The 21,828-nt window shown below is 45.0% G+C and overlaps 1 protein-coding gene across 1 annotated transcript in view; it reads right to left on the bottom strand.

The window, feature by feature from the left end:
- The window catches only part of PLXND1 (plexin D1), a 159,036-nt gene extending 147,754 nt beyond the window's left edge, over positions 1-11,282 (bottom strand). Inside the window, exon 1 of the mRNA XM_082209178.1 lies at positions 6,109-11,282. Within this exon, the coding sequence (XP_082065304.1) occupies positions 6,109-7,680 (1,572 nt within the window). The 5' untranslated portion in view covers positions 7,681-11,282. The remainder of the gene's footprint in view (positions 1-6,108) is intronic.
- Between the last annotated feature and the right edge of the window lie 10,546 nt (positions 11,283-21,828).

Genomic DNA, 21,828 nt, shown 5'->3' with positions numbered 1-21,828 from the left:
GATGAAGTCCCAGTTCATGCCAGTTATTCCTACTCTAGATTAAAATTTCTATCTACGTGATGTGTCCCATATAAATGTTCACTAATATATTCTGAAAAGTTCCTCAGCCCTGCCATTTCCTTGTTACGCTTCTATTGAAGTGTTTTTCCCATTAGTTTAAATAATGCTGAATATATGCATTTTCATCTCTTCACCCAGGTTCACAAAAAACAACAACCTCAAGTTGCTTTGTGTTTGCATTTTTGTATTGCAGACTTCAAGGTACCTTTGAATTTTAAAAAGAACCTCCCCACCCCAATTTTCATACTAAAAAAGTTACTGTTGTATATGTACAAAGGTACCCAGTTGTTTGGACACATATTTATTGTTGTTTTAAGCAAGGAAAGAAATGAAACAATCCCAAAGCAAGTCAGTTTGGGGCATACTGATTGTGCTGGATGGCTTCATTTTGCTTTTTACTCCAAAAGCATGATTTTCTTTCTTTCTCTTTCCCTTTATTCCCTCCCAATCCTGTAATATCAATGTCTGAATGCTTACATATCTTTATCTACCCTATTATTGTATCAGCAATATACCCTACAAGTCTAAACTAATTTAAAAAGAAGAACAGTGTCCTTAAATTAATCATTTTTAATATATAATTAAAGATGGTTAATTCAAGATGTGGCCGGTGATGCACCAAAGAAGTCAAAAGCCCCAGGAAAACAAACAAAATGTTCAGTTAACCACTGCCCTCTTTTTAGGCCCCTCTTAAAATCCAAATATGGGCTTTACCCAACAAAGAGCTTCACCCTACAAAGAATTGAATATCTGATTCTAAAAGCAGTCGACAGTTCAGCCACTGTAAAAAGCAGAATCTCAGCTTTAAAAAATTAGTTACAGTGGGACATGTGATTACATAACGGTGCAATATTTAGTGTATTCACCCTTAAGGAATTAACTGAAACACCATCCAATTACCAAATGTCTTGGCTGTAGCAGCTTAAAACCTGTACTTGATGATTACTGAAGCATATCTATGAATTAACTGCAGTGAGGCCGCAAACTTTAGCAAAGCATTGAAGCTGCCATGCCAAATGCATTTGGTTAACAGAAAAACTCCTTTCTGACACCGCCAGTGGAAGGCAGACAGAGAGAGAAGACCAAACTTTCATGGTCCGGCTTCTCTGTGAAATCAAACAGATGTTTCATGATCCCCGGGAAGAAATGTGTTGTGCATCTTTCCCAGAGGAAGAGAAAACAAGGCAGCCCTGGTAACTTTTCAAAAAAGGAAAAACAGGCACTGACATTCAGCCGACACTAACATTTATGTCCAGTTGGTAACAAATTTTGACAATAGCAAACTTTCACCCTGAAAGCTGTAAAACAAGGCAGCCTGTGTCCCTTCTCTCTGAACTTTACACATACAAGAGCTGCCCCACTGCAGGAATATGTGGGAAGAGAACAACTGTAACGGAACACACATTCTTAAGAGAAAAAAACCCAAAAGTGGGTGAGCAGAGAGTGGGGGTGTGGGGAAGCAAAACTATGAGTCACCAGTGGTTCACTTAGGACAGAGAACTTGGGAAGAAAGGCACTTCTTGATTTAAAAAAAGTGTGTGGGGGTGTGCATTCTTTATGCATTTGTGTGCACAAAACCACTGCACATTTGGCTTCATTGTAAACTGCAAAAGAACCCAACTGACTTTCACAATGTACCTAGGGTTGATATATGATACTGCATGAATATAAGCTATGTGGGGGGAAAGATGACCACCATGCTTCACCCATCTTCCCCCCTAAAAGATACTCCCTATGTTGCAGGTATACAGCACACATTTAGCAAGTACTTATAATGTACTACTACTACTAATAATAATAATAGCAACAACAATAATTTATTATTTATACCCCACCCATCTGGCTGGGTTTCCCCAACCACTCTGGGCAGCTTCCAACAAAATATTAAAATACAATAGTCTATTCAACATTAAAAGCTTCCCTAAACAGGGCTGCCTACAGAAGTCTTCTAAAAGTCTGGTAGTTGTTTTTCTCTTTGACATCTAGTGGGAGGGTGTTCCACTGGGCGGGTGCCACTACCAAGAAGGCCCACATATAAAGTTACCATATGCTTTTTATTTCACCAAGTGTACACAAAGAAACTTAACTGGGAGACCCAAAGTCATTGTTGCTCTCCAGAGCATGTCGCTCTCCATAGCTTGAGTTAAAGTAGACACATACATTTAGCTTCAAACATTTTGGGGGTACAAGACGATACACACTCTAAATCTGTAATATGTAAAGTGGCCTTAAGGACCCACACAATACATTAGGAGAACTGATAATGGATTTAATAGTCATCATGGGTATGAAAAAACCCAAATGTTTTCAGCAAAAAACAACTCAAAACTTCAGGGAACATCCCTCCCCCCTCTTTCCCACTCACAGCATCACTTTTGGATATGGATCTTAACATGTACACTCTCACTGCAGGGAGTGCTGAATGAACCAGTAAATCTGAATGTGGGGTGTCCCTGACCTAGGGAAGAAACTGTACTTTCCACCAGGTTCACTGTTGCAGGTTATGTATGTGGTGTTAGGGGGTGGGTAATACCTCTGGGACGCGGGCTAAAGCCTCAGCGCCTAGGGCTTGCCGATCGAAAGGTCGGCGGTTCGAATCCCCGCGGCGGGGTGCGCTCCCGCTGCTCGGTCCCAGCGCCTGCCCACCTAGCAGTTCGAAAGCACCCCCGGGGGCAAGTAGATAAATAGGTACCGCTTACCAGCGGGAAGGTAAACGGCGTTCCGTGTGCGGCTCTGGCTCGCCAGAGCAGCGTTGTCACGCTGGCCACGTGACCCGGAAGTGTCTTCGGACAGCGCTGGCCCCCGGCCAATAGATGTGAGATGGGCGCACAAACCCCAGAGTCTGTCAAGACTGGCCCGTTCGGGCAGGGGTACCTTTACCTTTACCTTTAATACCTCTGGTAGGCATGCTCCTTCTGGGTTACTTAGTCCATCTTTAGTTCCCACCCTGTACTCAGCACTCACCTATGCAAAGACAGGCTCCGGCGGATTGAGTAGACGAGACTAATAGTGTGTCCAACAGGCAAGAAAGCGGTTTCTGCACATGCTGTAGAGGGAAGTGAGAGGCAGGTGGGGCTCATCAACCCAGGAAGGTAGCCCATCTAGGAGAAGGAAAACTCTGATCCAAAACCTCTGCCCTACACAAATCCAGAGTGAAGTCTCTAAGACAGTTGGATGGTGCCTTGTACACCTCCTTCTGGCAACATCTGCAGTCAAGCTGGTGCCAAACGTATTGCTCTGCTTTCCTTTGGACCACATCAGCGAGGCCGAGAGATGGGTGTGTACTGTCATCTGGGCAGCCCAGGACCCCCATACGCACTGCCCAGGCTTGCGCTCCAGGGAAGTCACTTTGGTGCTGCTAACGCAGTGGTTTGACTTCACCCCCAAAGGTGCACTCCATTGGCTCTCAAGACAGATGCCAACAACAACAACAACTATTGCAGGGTTGATCACTGAGATTCTGTGTTCAAATTAACGTGGAATCCCCTAATTAATTATGCACGTTTATCCACAGGAGTTGGAAAGGGATTAAAAGGCCCCCAGCACCCATTACTCTGTCCAGCTGCAACCATTGAGGAGGAAACGCCAACGAATAGAACTTTAACATGGCTAAATTGCAAGTTAGAGATACAGATTATGAATTTAGGTCCCCTTTATACATGCATTCTAACAGACACACAAAAACCAATGTTTAGAACAATCTAAGCATTGAATGTACTATTGTAAAAAGCCAGTGTAAGTGTTTAAGACCCTGGTCTTGCAAAACCATGGTGGCGACATTCTTTCTCAATGGTTGGAGGTACCAATGCTAATTGCTGGAAACCTCATGATGAGTCAGAGCTCTTGGGCTTGGGTCCTGCTTGTGGGTTCCCACAGGCATCTGGTTTGCCACTGTGAGAACAGGATGCTGGACTAGATGGGTCACTGGCCTGATCCAGCAGGGCTCTTCTTATATTCGTATCACTCCCTAACCTACCACACAGGGTTGTTGCAAGAAGAAAACTGGAGAACCATGTGTGCTGCCTTTGTTCCTTAGGTGAAAGGAGGGGTGCAAGTGTAAATAATAATAGCAAATAGAAGAAAGTAGGCATTGCACACAGAAACAGAAGTTTGCAATTTGTTTGGGATGCAGAATCAAACCTACAAAAATTAAAGATGCTGGGTTCTAAATCAATCTGTCAAAGCTCAGTGATATTTGGACCCAATGTATTGATTTAGTCTATTCATGTGAAGGATACCGTCAGCAGATACATGAAAGTTTATTGTTTGCAATACAAAACAGGACAAAACAAAGGAAGCCTTGAAGAACTGGTTAGAAATTGCTTTTTAAGCTACACTACAGATTTACAGTGCAATCTTAAGCATGTCATCTCAGAAGTAAGTCCTATTGAATTCAGTGGGGCTTGCTTGCAGGTAAGTAGGGTTATGATGGCAGGCTAGTATGTCTTTTTAACTTTCATATTGCTTTGGACATGATATAAATGTTTAATTTTTTAGAAGTTAGCTCTGTACAAAGAACTATATCCAAGGCTTACACTGACTGTTTAAGGAGCTTTCCCTGTGCAAAATCTGCACAATCAGCATTGTGGAGAGATGACAACATAAGAGAAGGACATCTAACCAAGGGAAACACAGCACCATATTCTACCAAAACAATGTACCTTGATTCCAAAATTGCCTCAGCAGATTGCTTCATCAGAGAGATTTCTCTTTTCTCCATCACCCACATTGTTTTCCCAATGGAAAATCTGTACTTTGCTCTCGAATAGTAAAATGCCCAGGAAACAGGGTTACTATCACAATGAGTCTTTCTTCAGAGATACACATGATGCAAATAGACCTCTTAAGGACCACCTTGCTAGATCAGCCCACCTAAATCTATTACTCTGCTTCCAACAGTAGCCAAACAGACGCTTTCTAGCAGGGCCTGAAAACAGCAGCCATTCCCCGCTACTTCTTCACCAGCAACTGATTGCTGACAGCAATAGGATAGAATCATCTTCCATGAATTTGCCTAACTATTCCCTTTTAATAGAGATAATGGGAGTTGAAGTCCAACAACATCAGGAAAGACAAAAGTTCCCCATCTATGGTTTTTACAGCAGTCACAGTTCAGATTCCCATGCCTGGATAAACTGAAGGTTGAACTCTTAAACTAAACATCCAAAAAGTGTCTTCTGAAGTCAACTAAGCCAGGATCTAATTGCATGGCAGCAAATCCCAGACATTAATTATGCCCGAAGCACAGCAGACTGTTCAAAGAACGTTCGTTACAGCTATGCAACCTGCCATTTCTTTTGCCTGCCCTGAAGCTATTTGCAATCCATTTCATCTAGTGACCCCAAGTTCTGGACTTCCAAGGGAGGAGTAAAATGTCTCTCCACCCACTTTCTCCACACGCCATGCACAATTCTATAAACTTCTATCATGCCTCTATCTAATCCTTCGGCCACAAAGTAGGTAAACTGAAAAACACTGCCCTCCTTAACCTTTGCTCAATGGGGACACAGTGCTCCATGACCATGATGGTTTTGGTTGACCTTTCCTTTTGCCCAGTCAAAAGGGGCACTCTCCAATATAACTCTCTGTGCTGCAGCTACTTACAGAGGGGCTCCCAGGTAAGTCATCACTAGCCCAGCCCAAAAGCACACCTGAATGACGCAGTCCTCTGCTTCTAACATTGGAACTGCTTTACCAGGCGCATCCCACAAAGTCTTCCTCCTAATCCCTATGAAGGGTGGCTGTCCTTGCTCAGCTTTCTGGACATGCTCAGCTGCACTCTCTTTATCACTGTTGGCATTATCATGCTACAATTTATTCCCCACCCTTCACCCTAAGTTCCCAGGGCTGGTTGCAGCAAATTAAAACACAACATTGCTATTAACAAGCACTATGGAAAACAAGTTCAAAACCACCTAAAACTACAAAAACATAGTGGGCCCCCAAAATGCATGGCAGTGAGAGCCCGGGCACTAAAAGCAGGCCAAACTTTGCCTAACTGTGGACACTGATTGGCAGGCCTTCTGGGTCGTCCGCCTTCTCCCTTACCTGGATTTTCCTCTTCTCGCAGGCGGGCCCGGTGCCTTGCACCACGCTGTCGAGCACCGTGACCAGCCCGGCGTCGGGAGCCACGAAGCAAGAGTTCCTGGCCACCCGGATGGCCTCCTCAATCTCGGCGAAGCGGAAAACACACAGCGCGGAGGGCTGGGGCGCTTGCCGGCCCCCAAACCCCGTCCCGGAGGAGGACGAGGCCTTCTCGAAGACCCCGAACAGCAGCTCCTCCGGCCGGGGCGGCGAAGCGCTTCCCGAGCCCACCTGCAGGGCGGCGCTGGCGGGGAAGACCGACACCAGCCGGTTGAAGAGGTCGCCGCCGCCGGCCGCCCCCGACGCCGCCCCACCTCCGCGCCAGGCGCCGCTGCTGCACTGCAGCCCCATCTGGATGTAGGACTCGGTCAGCTTCTTGGTCTCCGCGCCGCCGCCGCCGCTGCTGCCGTTCAGAGTCGTCGCCTCGGCCGGGTCGCCCAGGCAGATGCGCGCCAGCAGGCTGTGCGAGTGGCTCTCCTTTTCCCGCGCATTCGCCTCGCTGTTGAGGGCCAAGTAGGCGTAGCGGCCGAGCGGGGCGCCCGCCGGAGGCGAGAGCGGGAGGCCGCTCCGGGCAGGGGCGCCGCCGGGGAGAAGGGAGGCCCCAGGCCCGGCGTAGGGGCTCCGGCCGCTGGGGGCGCCCTTTCCCTCGCCGGGGCGAGAAGGCGGCGGCTGCGACGGCGGGCGGGCTCCGCGGTGCAGGAAGGCGCGCACGAAGCTGAGCTTGTGGCGCTCCTTGGCGCCCTGCTTGATCTTGAAGATGTTGTCGTCGGAGGGGTTGATGTCGAAGGTGAAGAGGCGCGCCAGGTCCCCGCGGGCGTCCAGAGCGCGGATGGCGATCTCGGGCGTGTTCTCGAAGCGGTGGTCCTCCAGGCTGGCGTTGCGCGGGAAGAAGGGGCTGCCCAAGCCCGTGTAAGTGGCGGCCACCAGCAGGCGCGTGTCCTGCCCGGCCTGCTTGAGCACCAAGCCCACGGTGGACGCGTTGGCGTGGTTGGCCGCCACGTTGAGCATGCTGGGGAACACCGTGACCTGGTCCCCGCCGCCGCCGCCGCCTCCACCTGCCCCGGGCGGGAAAGCGACGGCCACGACGGAGATGTTGTCCATGCTGCGCAGCTGGCAGAAGCCCTGGTAGACGGAGCCGCACACCACCAGGATGCCTTGCTCCGGGTCGGGCTGCAGCAGCTTGTTGTAGTTGTCGGTGGGCTTCCGGGCGTGCTCGCACGACGCCTGGGGCAGCTGCGGAGCGTGGCAAAGCGGGTTGTCCTCCTTGGGTCCCACCTGCTCCTCCACCTCCAGGGTCAGGTTGGGGCCCGACAGCTGGTAGAGCCGGTTGACGGCCGCCAGGTACACCTTGCCTCCCGACGCATCCAGAGCGAAGTTGTTGGTGGCCGTGAGCGAGACGAACTTGTGCTGCACTTCCAGCCCGGGCACCGGGAGCACCGGGAGCAGCAGCAAGAGCGCGAGGGAAAAGGCTGGGAGAAGGCGATCGCCCCGCGGCAGCACCTGGCTAGCGCCTCGCCGACCCGGCGAAGAAACCATCCTGCCTCCTGGGCTGCTGCTCTGAACAGAGCATGAGGCTCCTCGGCGAAACGGGGCTTGGCAATCGCCAGGAAAGGAAAGAGCGGCGGCGGCGGCGGATGAAGCACGAGAAAGGAAAACCTGTTTCCTGCAGAGGATCTAACACGCCTCAGCTCCGGAGTGACGCCAGGAGGGAAGTCCCGAGCCTTTGTTGCAAGCGATCGGCAGCCTTTTGCCTCCTTACTGGACCGACGTCTCGAATGGGGTTAAAACGGCACGTCTGAGAAAAGCTGCGCCCTCCCCTAAGTCTGACAGCTTCTCTCTCTCTCCTTCCTTTCTCTCTCTCTCTCTCTCTCTCTCTTTCTGTCTCTGCCTGAGGACAAGCTGCCGCTCTCCGACTTCTCCGAGGTCCTCTTTTTTTTTTTTTTGCATTACCTCTCCCCCCTCCTTTATTTAGGGTTTGTCATGTGAATATGATTAAGTTGAAGCAATTTTTCCCCAAAGCTGGAAGGCAATCACCGCACCAGCCCCAAACACAAAGAAGCAGCTCTTGATAGCAGCTCCTTTGCTAACAAATAACTCTTGTGTTTTGCGCTTTTCTCCTTTTTTTATGTTGGGAAGCAAGAATGTAGGACTCCACTAGCGGGAGGCGGGAGGAAAGGGTGGTGGTGGTGGTGGTGGGGAGAAGAGTAGGAGATAGAAAACTTTTCTCCTCTAGCCATAAAGCAACACAGCAATCAGTTGTAAAAATAGACCTAACCAAACAACATCAGGAAAAGGCAACACCAAGCGACCCCTTCTCCTTGCAAGCTGTTATTCTCTCCCTCTCCCACCCCCAGCAATGAAAATAAGTTAACTCTCCATCTGCTTGAAGTGCTGCCCTACTCATAAAAAGGGTTTTACCAGAAAGGATAACAAAAAAGAGAAGGTCGGGCTGTCTGGGGTTTGGGGGTCAGGAATAAATTAAGAGGACAAGTATGCCGAGCATGTAAGATGAGGGAGGGGTGAACTGGTTCAGTCCCACTGTGTTTTGCTCATTGACACCATAGAGCAGCGAGAGTGTTTGAAAATGTACTTCAGAGTGTGCTGAACTGCAGAGCACTGCTTGTGTTCTCCCAAGTTCACAATCTCAGGGACCTCCTTCCCCACAGATCAGTTGTAGCACACTCCAGGTTTCCTCCTCATCAGTCCACCACTTGGAGGAATCGTCTCTTGACTATCATTATTTTGAGAAGACGGTGCCTGTTTTAGATCACTCTGCTTAGTGCACTGTTAATGATACATTCTTTTTCAATGGTTTTATTTTTTAAAAAAATAGTGTAGTAATAGCTTTTCGTGAAGAACATCTGTTGTGTAAAGCATAGACTTTTAGACTTTGGTCTGAGATGCCTGGTTAGATATCTCCACTCTGGCACAAAGCTTTTTGTTGTCACATACTCTGACCTGAGCTGCTCAAAGGTGATGGGTTACAAATGTAATAAATTAAAATAAAGTGGCATGTCACAAATGGAAGCTGTTGGTACATCAGAGACACTTGAAACTCCTGGTGCCTACACACACTTCAAACATTTCCTGCTTCTCTTGTGATTTAGAGCTCTTGCAACATTCCCACTGCCATCATTCCCCAGCACTCTGCTCCCACTGTTCCATGCCAGCTTCCCAGACTCTTAACATTTGATTGCCTCACCTGTCTGATTCTGGCACGGATTTCTGCCCCTAAGATCTGGGTATCTTCATGCAAACAAAGGCAATTCAAGCCACTTTACACCCCCCCCCCCCCGCAAATATTATTCAGGAGCAAATGCCCCACACCTACAGGAGTGCACACCCTTCTGAGTAAACAAATATGAGTAGGGGGATACATGTCCTGAAAATCACTTTTCACTCAGCTATATTTAGTATGTAGAAACAAAGCAAAGAGAACACAAGTTCAAGTCCTGAGCTTATTGTGATATGCAGATGGTTAGTTAAGGCCTGACCAAATGACACGTGACTGACATGTTCAGCAGTCTCATGATCACTTCTTCAGTTCTGGGGTGCTGGGAACTTAAGTGAGGGAACTGAAAGAGTGTGTTTTATGCTTTACCGTCTTGTCATTTTTCTTCTCAGTATTCCCCACCCCCGTGCTTTCTACCCATGTGTATCTTTTCTCCTGAGGGTGGAAAAGCAGCTGGGGTAATTCCCCAGAAAGGAAATGGTTAAGCCACTCCACTGTCTCCTCATTCATCTGATCATAGTCTTACCCTTCTACATTTTACTTTTATTGTCTTTTATATATATATAAAAAACCCCAGAATGACACAATTACACACATCTGCTGTGTCACATTGGCCTTCAGCCACCCAGACTAACTGGTTGAATGCCCCTTCATAGTTCAAGCTCACACAAAGAGTGGGTGGCTGATTCTCCAGTGTTAATTTTCCTGTGAGGTTCTGTATCTATAGAAGCAGTTGCTGGCATTGGGCCAGAATGTTGCCCTTTAGGAAATGGGAGGTGACTAGTAGATGGTATATCAAGCTTTCTTACAAGATTGATTCAATCAGAGGGGAAACAGCAATCATTTTTTAACTCGGAGGCTTGCGGGCTCCATGGAGTTGACAACGTTCCCCCCCCCAAAAAAAGTCACATGATACAGAGATTCCTTAACCTTAAAATCACGATTCAATGTTAAATCACAGGAATGTGAATTGTTGTTATTATTATTTTATCTTTTCTAATTCAGCCTTTTAATTTTCCAAAGGCATGTGAAGGAAAAATTAATAATGTGCCTGTAGTGTCCCCTAAAGGCTCAGAACTAAAAAAGAAGGGGGGAGAGGGAACCAAGCAACTGCATTTTTCTTTATCGTTAATCTTATAGTGTTGATGTAGTTTATTATGATAGATATAAGGACATGCTTTCCTACCTCCCAAAGGCTGGGAAACTGACATCCATAGTCCCATGCTTTGTATTCCACACACCTCATTAGATGCCAGGACCCTAAGCAATGGGGCAGCCTTATTTTGCTAAGAAAGACTATGATTTTAGCACTGACTAGCAACAGCTTCCCTTTGGTGGAGCAGATTTGCTGCTTTGTTGGTCACCCGCCTGCTAGTGTTGAAAGGCTCCATTTCCTATTTTATTTCCTTGTGCCCACTCTATATCTTGTGCCACCCAAGCTATTTCCACGTGTAGAAGACATCAGTAAGGGTGATGGGAATTCTGAATGATCCATGCTCAGGATAGGGAGCGAGCCCTACCTCGTTGTCTAATCTTATTTCTACACCTGCCTGCTTGTTTCACCCGCTTTCCTGGCCTTTTCTCCTCTTCAGAGCATTAATTAATACATAAGAGCAGTGGCTAGCCAAAAGCGTGTGTTAATGAAATACAGAATATTCCTTCCTCTGTCTGTCCGTCTATCTCATAGTTCATGCTAATCATATTCCTAATGGACAGAGTTATTAATGTGGAACTCCTATAATTGCTGGGATTTTACATTTTCAGTTTCTGAGTTTCAAATCCAACTGTGAGCAAGGAATAAACACCAATGTTTTGAAGATAATAACACCTTATGTTTAACACCTTTTATTGGAAAGTGCCAAAGGAATTTATAAGCATAAGTTAATTAAACATTACGATACACAGCTGAGCTACAGAAGAATCATTAGCCCCATTTCACAAAAGGATAGAATGAGATACTGGGCCTATAATTTCCAATATCTTTACTGAATTGTGATGCTTTCATTTTAGGGTCTTCAGCCAATTATCTGATAGGGTAAAACTTTGGGGGAGGGAAAAAAGAGAACAGGCTTCTTTGTATTAGAGGCCCAAACTCTGGCACCATAAGAAGGAATCTAGAAGAAACAGTCATAGCCATTGATTCTATGGTCTTCACACCAGGCACCTGCTAAACTGGAATCACACTAGTGTAATATATGTCCCATTTGCACTCTATATTTCACTCAGTATGATATCACTTTAAACAGTCATTGTTTTCCCCAAAGAATCCCGGGAATGGTAGTTTGTTGGGGGTGCCTAGAGTTGTTAGGAGATCCCTTTTACCCTCAAAGAGTTGCAATTTCAAAACTGGTTTAACAGTCCCTCTTCCCAGGGGACTATGGTTATTATAGCTCTGTGAGGTGAATAGGGATCTCCTAACAACTAAGCACCATTAACAAACTACAGTTCCCAGAATTCATGGGGGAAGCTATTTTAAGTGGTATGGTACTACCATTTAAAGTGGTATGGTACTGCTTTAAATGTATAGTGCAGATGGGGGCTTAGTCACAACTTTGTACTCAAACAGAAGGAGAGTCAACAGTACAATAGCAGAAGCAAAAAATGCCAGTATAGAAACAGCAACAGTCATACCTAGTATCCATGGAAAATACCTCCACCAACCCCTTCATGGATAAAGTTCACTTAATCCTTCCAGGAAATGGAAATTGTGCACATTTCCAAGTCAATGTGCACAATCTCCAACTAGCCTTGGGGAATGTGCATATAGTGACTGAATTTTGTACATTCTCTTGGCAATGTGAGATTATCTGCTCAGTATGTATAGTCTTTTTAAAACAAAACAAAACAAAAACATGCCCCCTTTTGGGTATTTATGTTTCAGAAGTGTACCATCTATGCTTCCCAGGCTTTTCCTAGCCCACTGCCTAATCTTACATGTCCCACAACATACCATCCCACGGATCAGTCAAGCAGTTGGGTTGCATTGTGGGGTTCCAGATAAAGAGTTTTTTGTTTGTTCTGTTTTTTGAAATCCAGCCTCTTCACCCTCAGATGAGCAGCACAGTCAGTTGAACAGCACAAGGGGCATTGCAGGCAGAAGAAAATTTTGAACTTTCTCTCCCACAATTCTGATGGAAATTCCCGCCCCCTCTGGACTGCTATAACTCTTAGGAAAAATCATCATGGGGTCTGTCATCAAGGGAATCTTAGGGGAAGAAAGATACAAACAGCTGAGGAAAGAAGCAGACCCATGCCCTCTGCCCTCTGGCGTCCGTCAGGTTTTTGTCAGGACTTCCTCTGGTCCAGCAACTGCTGTTGCCTCAAGTATTTAGGAATCCTACTGACAGCTGTCTGTAGAACTCTCCCAAGGGCTGCCTCCTGAGCCACAAGTTTCTCTCCACAAACCTCAACTGTAGCCCAGTGATGTCAGCTTTTGGTTTCTGAAGCCTCTCAAAGCCAGTTCTTAAACTTCCCGACTTCCGTTTTCAGCTCTTCCTTCGGTTGACCAACAACCACACACCAGCCATTCTCCCTTCTCCTTCTGCTCTTCCTTCTTCCTCTTTCTCCCTTGGATCTGAATGGTCTTGTAAGGTCCTATTACTATCACTTCATGGGCTACGACATTTTTACTAGTCAGTTATAATCATTTGCAAAGCTTAATAATTTGCAAGAACTTCTATAAAATTGCCAGCATTGAGTCCCTGGAGATTTCTGTCCTCAAAGTCGGTCCCTCAAGACAAACTTAAGTTTGCAAAGTGGGGCTTCCCTTTCATTCCTCTTGGAGGAATTTAACATGGCACTCATGAGATTGTTCCGGCAGCACAAGCATTTCAACTTGCCGGAAGGAACAAGCTCCCCTCCTCTCCCTTCATGCGCTGCTCTGGGACCACCCCCTCCCAGCCAAGTTGGGGGGGCACACAGGAGGAGGAGAGGGGGCAGAAAACCCTGATGCACTAGTGGGAGTCCTTGCACTGGTTTCCACTATCAAGGCTCAGCTGAATCCAGTCCAATATCTCAGACAAATGCATCCTATTTGATCAATTTGTTTCCTTCATCCCATGAGCTTCGTAAAGGTCAGTGCCAGTCCTTCCAACTTTGAACAAATTACCCTGAAGAGCAGCGTTCTATCAAAATCCAAAACAGACTTGCTTGTTTCATCCATTCCCTGCAGCTTTAAATTTTGAAAACCTAGAGCTGGACAAAAATGAAGAGACCCTCCTACCCATGAAGCCTGGTTCAAAGTATCTATGCTGTTCACTCACAAGCTTCTACTAAACCCATTTTAATTCCAGGGAGGACAATGGCAACGCAATGTCGGTGCCCTTATGTTTGAGTGCATTCTTAGCAGCCTGGTCCACCATATCATTGCCAACAATTCTCACATGGGCTGCATTCCAAGAAAAACAGACCCAAAGACCTATTATTGTCTGCAGTTCTGAATACAAAAACCGTATTCGATTTACCAAGCCACATTTGCATCCCATACCTCAGCCTGGCCTTTGTGAAAAATGTGCCAGGACCAAAGTTTCCACTTGCATTATCCTGTTTCTCTATATGTGGGAGTTGGAGTGGCATCCAACATATATTGAGATATGAAATCTGTGTGTCCCGGCTGGCTGCAGAGTTAAATGGGAGGCAGTTGCCTTCGGCTCCCAGTCTGGTTTTAGTGCAAGTGCTTTAACTTATTACGTCACACTTGCAGACATAGCAATATGCCATTATTATAGGCAGTAAGAATCCCAAGTGAGCATAGCACTTCCGCTAGGCCCATTCCTGCCCACCATGCCCCCAGTTCCACTCAGGTTCCTTTTGCTTTGACGTTATCCTGCCAACATCAAGGTAACATTGGCAGAAGCCTCCTGCTGACACCAGAGTATTGCTATGTTGCCATATTTATTTCCCTGTCATAACCAGTACAAGGGGATTTAGGAGCCATCCTATCCAGTGGCGTAGCATGGGTTGTCAGCACCCAGGGCAAGGCAAGTAATTTGCGCCCCCTAACCCGTGGATTTGAGCCCCCTAACCCGTGGATTTGAGCCCCCTAACCCTACCCCCCAGATGTTGCGCCCGGTGCGGCCGGCCCCCCGTGCACCCCCCACGCTACGCCACTGATCCTATCTATCTGGTGGGTATGATTACTATGTTAAATATGTGCAACTGACTCGTAAAAAACACGTGCAGAGTAGCAACACATTTTTTTTTCTAATATAAGGGTAGAAAAACACATCTAACCATGTTTTGCAGGAATAAGTGTTGCAGGAAATTCCCTTCATATATCTGTTAGAAAGGGACGACAGAGGACGAGATGGTTGGACAGTGTTCTCGAAGCTACAAACATGAGTCTGACCAAACTGCGGGAGACAGTGGAAGACAGAAGTGCCTGGTGTGCTCTAGTCCATGGGGTCACGAAGAGTCGGACACGACTAAACGACTAAACAACAACAACAACATCTATTAGTCATTTGGAAGTAGATGGCAAGCAGAGTCACAGAATCTTTGTGGGACATATTTCACACTGGGACATATTTCACACTGGTATTTGAAGACACCCTTCTGAAACCAGACAGGAGAGTGTAGAACTAATATGGCCAGAAGCTCTCATACATTCTCTGCCTCTCTGGATGCTTTGCATATGGCAGGATCCTCTCTTTCTGGATGGGCTTTGCTCTTGACCACTCCTTTTCCAAGTCACCTTGCACATTTTGCACACAGGGGAAGCTGCTCCCCCGTTTCTGACCCACTGGACCAAATGCACATAGTATGTCAGGTGACAACTGGCACAGCAAGATTTGGGGATTCTAACAGACAGCAAAGTGACTGTGAACCAGTATACTGGCATAATTTGTGTTGAAAGAAAATACTGTTTCTAGGATTTAGGATAGAATAGTGCTAATCCCACTTTCAGTGCTGAGAAGATCCTAGATGAACCACTACAGTACTACAGATAAAGAAGAACATTTGCATAAGTGCAAGATGAAACCCAGTCTAGATTGAATATAGGGAGCAGGAGTGTGATTCTGGGATGTTTTGGCCAGAGAAAAGACTGAGGAAGCAGAAATATAACAATACTTGGGTTTTTTAAAAATACAGAATTATAAATATGGTGCGGCACTTTATAAAGAAACATTAGCAGCGTGTTGACAGCTTTCAAACATTTAAAAGATCTCAAAAAGGAAGATGGTTGTTCAATTCATCCAATGTGCAAAATGCAGTAATAATTTATTTAAGCTCAAGAAAAATGAATTTAACTTTAAAATTAGGGTAGAGGCAATTCAGTATTAATATAAGTTGCCCGGAGATGCTACTTTTTCATGTTAGGAGATCTTCAGAAGAGGTGTGGAGAGTTTTAGTAAGGGCTTAAGCAGGCATGTATTGTGTATGCTTCAGCTTCCTCAATGTGGTGCCCTCCCTATGTTGTTGATCTACAACTCCCATCATCCCTGACCATTGGCCATATTGACTGGGACAAGGGAATTTGAGGCCAGAATGCCTGTAGGGCACCAAGTTGAAGAAGCTAATTTAAGGATATGCTTTCTTGGGCACATGAGAGTGAGCTAAATTGATCCACAGAGTCTCTTGCTGCTGAAATACAGAATTCACAAAACACAAGAGGCACAAAATTCTAAATCCACTAAAACACATTAGAGACTTGGCCACATCCAGCACAGAACCCAGTAATATTGTGGTCTGAACACACTAGCAAGCACAATTAGGACAAATACAAGAAGCCTGAGTTTTTGCAGATATTCTGTTAATTAACCTTTCACTGTTCTTCAGGAGCTGCTGTGAGATTCATGCTTCCAAATATGATTTCCCCCCATATTACTATTTGTGGAACTGGTATCAGCCATGGAAGATGGATAATTAATGAAATAGCCAAATTTGCAGATGACACGGCAGTATCCATGATAATAAAGCCTAAATACAACTTGAAGAGCTCCTGAAGGATCTCTCCAGAATGGAGGTCATGGCAAAATTTAGAAGATGAGATTAAGTGTTGATAAGTGCCAGATAATGAATTAACATTCAACATGCAACCCACATTTAATTTATTCTACTTCTCTCTCACCCTCTTATCTTCTTAACCCATGTTTAAGAAAGAATGTGGTGGTATTGCTGTTGACATCCTCCTTAGGTCAAGATAGAAGCTAGCAGTGGGTTATGTGACCCACCAAATGGAAAGCCAGTGAGTGAAATAATACACCTAAAGGTTCTGGATTTCATGAAGCTGCTCAGGAAAAAAAGGGAGAAGAGAGAAAAATAATGGAAAACTGTCCATTTTGCTCTGGCAGTATAAAAGGTAAGCAAAACAGCATTATTAGGAAATTATTAGAGGAAAATGACATGTATAATATGTCCATCTTTCCTATGAGAAAGATTAAATAAAACAGCCTTTTAGTATAGAAAAAAGGACTGTGTATCTAAATAAGGTCTACTCTTCCAGTGAAATTAATGCATCTCAATTAGTTATGTCCATTAACTACAATAGGTCTGCTCTGAGCACTGGAAATCACTGAAATGTCCGGGAAAATCTGGACGCATGGCAAAAACACACAGAGGCTGCATATGCATTAACCTGTTTGTAGTGCAAAAATGTACTTTTTCTCAATGCAGAATGCTTCATGCTTGTCCTCAACATGCTGTTTTCAATCTGTTCTAGATGCTACTGTCACAAAGGTAAGTGTGGTTACTTGAAACATGTTTGAAAACCCTCCCCTGGATTAGGTAATCCACGCCTTTTCCTCCCTGCACATGCCTCCACCCCCGTGAATGATAGAGGATGTGGTGGTCGTGATCTTGGGATACCCACCACGTCATTGGCCAGGGTCATCTACATCTCTTTTCCAGTGGACACACTGCAGGGTAATGCAGACTCAATCTGCCATGACCTTTCACTTTTGGAATGAATCCAGTTTCTCAAGAAGCGTTGCAAAAACGTGCAAGCGGTCTAGACTATGTGTGGACTATGTAACAATATCAAGTGCCCAATCTCTGTTTCTGAAATAAAATCCCATTCATGTGCATCGAGAGTCTCTTTCTTCGAGATAATTTATCCTTTCCTGATTGGGAATTGCAGCAGACTATTTTCCTAAGCCCTTTAGTGCAATACTTTACTCCAGAAACCAAAAAGTTCTTGTTGTTGTGCACGTTGTACCTGGGAATGGCTGGCAGTTCCCCCAGCCTGAATTCAATGTTGCTAGTGTGTATGTGTGTGTAGGAGGGATTGCAACAGAGGTATTCTAAATAAACATGTGCGGGTTTCAGTGGTTGCTGGGAGAGAGGGAGTGGGGAGAAATGGCCATATGGTTCTGTCCCATCTGGCTGGTGCACTTGTCAAGCAAACATAGGGAGGAAATCTTCATTCAAGGCAATGTTACCCTTTGGGGATTTTGGGAGCACGTTACACAGTAAGTGTACTGGTCCTTTACTTATGTGGCTTGGACCAGCTCTAATGACCCATGTACCTGCCATTCTCCTGTCTGCCATTCCAATTGCAAGAGGACAGCACGCATTGTACACAAGTGCTATTTGGCTTGCAGGGATCAGATGTGCTGAGTCAGTACATTAAAGCTTTTTTTTAAAGGGGGGGACTCTGTGGGGGCAGGCCATTTATGCTCCTGAGCGCTAACAGCTCCAGCTCCCCCCAACAGTGCCTAATTTGGTTCTACTTTGTCCTGCTAGATGCTCAAGAAAAGAAACCCAGCATGAGCTGCATTAAATCAGGGAGAGCAGAACAGTTCCAACCCATGCAAGCAAGTTTTAAAAGGTATGTTTGGAGTGGCTAAAGCAACAGTTTTTACTTTGTCCATTTCCCTTATCTGTGCGAGTGATTAGCAAGAGAAAAAAAAGAACCTTTCATTCGAAAGCCACTTGGAATCTCCCGTAACAAAATTGAATGTTTATTAATTTTAAACGTATTCCCAGCCCTATCCAAAAGGCTCAAGGTGGCTTATAGTTTATTAAAAGATAAAACTATAACAGAAAAAATAAGTTATCCTTCCCCTAAAAATAATTCTGCTAAAATAACCCCTTGCTTATCATCAGCCACCAAATGCCTGCTCAGAAAATACTCAGGTGGACCTCAAAGGGAAGGGAAGGCCAGTCCTAAAAAGCAGTCACTGAAAATAGTTTCTCTAAGTGCCTTGCCATTTGAGTCCTTGCGATTCAATTTCCCCATGAAAACGCTAATACAATTTGGGGAGCAGCAACATGACCCCCTCCAAAACAGGCACTTTGAATGTTTGCATATTGGGGGGGATCGGAAGCAGTTTTCTATGTCAAAAATAGACAAACAACATGTGCTGTATTTGTATGTGGGGGTGATGGAATTTGTGGTCCAAAAGTTCTGAAGGGCACCAGGAAGGTGAAGACGAATTGAGGTTGTAGTGTAAGGTATGATATTATGTTATAGGATGGTTATCAAGAAGAAATATGTTAGACTGAAGAACTTAGATGGACAAACAACAGCCATAACTCAGGCATGAACACTGCGCATGTAACATAGATAAGGCTAAGGGCACAATGTTAGGAATGAGATGTTCACCCCTGACCACTGTAGCAGGAACCCCCCACCCCAATCATTCTGTTTGTACAAACTTCACACACACTCACACTCACACACTACATACGCCACATTTCTGTTATATATTCATAGAAAATCAACCATACATCGGATTTGCACTGTTCCATTTTATTTTACTCCATGTGACAAGGACTATCAAGGGGGTGGCTTGGTTCTGGTCAGCCATAATCCCTTCACCATCCCAGCACATCCACAGGAGCCCTGTCCAGTTGCTATGTCAACCCTGATAATCCCAGACAGAAGACAATCAAAATCACAAAGAACAGTGGATTCAGCACAGACTGAAACAAAGGACAATAATCAGATCTTCCCTCTGGGGGGCAGGAAACTGCAAACCCCCTTTGTCTCATGGAAGTGACTCATGGGAAGGGGGAAAGGAGGAACCAGCCAGGTGACAGGACACTCAGGTTACCACCACAACTCCTCCCTCAACCCCTCCTTTCTGTAATGTATGCATGATGTCAACCCCTTCTGTAATGTATGCATGATGTCAACCCCTCCTTTCTGTAATGTATGCATGATGTTTCTGGGGGTGGGCTTGACGTGGAGGATGGGAATTTCAAAAGTTTTTATAAGGTCTTGCACACCATCTTTCTGGGTCTTTCCTCTCTCTTGCAAATCTTCTATGAGCAACATTGGCTGCACACTTCCTTTCTATGACTGCAGGTTCCTCTATATGGCAGGGGAGGTTGATGACCAGAAACTCCCACTTTCAAAGCAGTGCTTATAGGAAGGGGAGATGTGTTGCAGTGCGAGACTGTACCATCCATTTCCTTATTGTTTTTGCTGGAATCACATATGATGTTTTCCTGGCCCTGCTCGCATACTTATTTATGCTCCATTACCTAGCCTTTTTTTCTTTTTTTTAAAAAAGACCATGTTTCACAAGAGCTGTGCCAAAATGCAGTAGTCAGTGTGGATTGTTTTCTTGCACTGAAGGGAGTTTTGCACAGTCCTATGAATGTAGCTTGGGGAAAAAATACGTAGCCAAGCTGGTATTTTTCTTAATTTAAAAAAGAAGGAAAGAGAAAGAAATAATTGTCTGGCACATGGCTAGATATTCAGAAATCTTGTTTTTTTTAAAAAAAGAGAGACATAGTTGTCTGGTTGATTGATTTGCAACCCTTCAGCTGAATACAGCCATAGAATCTAGTGTATTATTAACCTTAATTTTCATTAGAGTGTTAATTTAGGGTTAAATCAGGCAGATTTCGTGAGTTGTCAATATTAATGATTTATAAAGCCCCAGCCGTGTGCAAGGCACTTAGCGGTAACTGTTAGATGGGGTTCTTTTCCCAGACTGTTTCCAGTCTAAACAGACTCCAAAGTGTGGTCTTCTTGGGCTGTGTTACAAACAAATCACTCAGATGTGAGCTCCAAGGGCAGAGGAGTCACGTATGATCAGTGTGGTTCCAGGGGCACTAAGCTGCAGCCTGCGAGTGCTTCTTTGAACAAGATGGTGATTTATTGGGGCCCTGAGGAGATTTCTGAGTGGAATCATGTTTTTCCCTCAAAAGTCCTTGTATTTAAAAGATGAGCCTTTTCTGATGCAACACAGAGACTTACAAACTGTTTAATGCCAAGAATCAGTCACAGCCATGTCTCCTGGACACAGCGCACTAATACATTTAAAAGGGAAACGTTTGACCATGGGCAAAGCTGCACGTATCTTGATTGCTACCAAGCAAATGTTTCTCCTAAGCAATCCACTCTCAGCGGAGTCTTAGTAAACAATTAACAGCATGATCCCCCGGTGCAAGGATTATTTAATAGTAATACCCATCTGGCTGGGTAATAATAATAATAATAATAATAATAATAATAATAATAATAATGTGTTTCTGTTGCTGTTAGATTCGCTAGGATACAGTATTATGCTAAATCTTAACAGCTGGGGGAATGCTCTAGCAGCAGATGGAATGCAAACTTTCCATTCTGTCACAAGGTCCTGACATGATCCAACCTCAATATGGTAAAGAAAGAAGATACTTCTAACATTTTCTTGCTTTATAATATTCTGTGATCAAAGTGGACGCATGGCACACTAAAGTCCTACACAACAGAGTGATTCTAAGAACAGTTGACTTCAATGACTATTCCATTTTGAGATCATGAAGGCACGCTTAGGATGGAGATGTTTAATATCTTGTAGCAGCAAAATTTCTGGAAAACAGGAGAGCCAAAATGCAGGCTAGAGGGTCAAAGAGGGGCTAGAACAGGAGTAGAGTGACTTGCAGAAGAGTGAATTGCAAAAAAAATGACATGGATAGGTCCTTGATCTGCTCCTTCCTAGTTAATATACAGCCAAGATGATAAAGGGTTTGGAAAACAAGCCTCATGGGGAATAGTTAAAGGAACTGGGTGTGTTTAGCCTGGTAAAGAGGAGACTGAGCCATCTCCAAATATCTTAAGGACTGTCACGTGGAGGGTTGAGTAAGCTTGTTTCTCCTGTTCCAGGAGGAGAAAGGAGATTCTGACTGTTATGTACTGAGTTGAATAGGATCCAAACTGCAGCAGTCTGATTGGTCCTAGAACAATAGGATTCAGAATGCAGCAGTATGATTGGTTGGCAGGAACCACCCAATCATGCTCCAGATATAAGTGAATCCACAACCTGATTGGCTTACAGTAGAATTCCAGAATTAGCCAATCATGCGCAGCCCATTGTGTAAATAATGTATATAAAGCAGATACTGTGAGGGGACTTTCATTCATTCCTCCTCACCACTATGAGCTGAATAAAGAGCATGAAATCACTTTGCGACTCTGAGTATATTTCACTGACTAAACACCAGAACTTTCTGACAGTAAGAACTGTTTAACAGTGGAACAGACTCCCATGAGAGGTTGTGGACCCTCCTTCCTTGGA

This window comes from Podarcis vaucheri (assembly GCF_965113315.1).
Source record: "Podarcis vaucheri genome assembly, chromosome: 2".
NCBI lineage: Eukaryota > Metazoa > Chordata > Lepidosauria > Squamata > Lacertidae > Podarcis > Podarcis vaucheri.
This window is presented reverse-complemented; position numbering and strand designations above follow the sequence as displayed.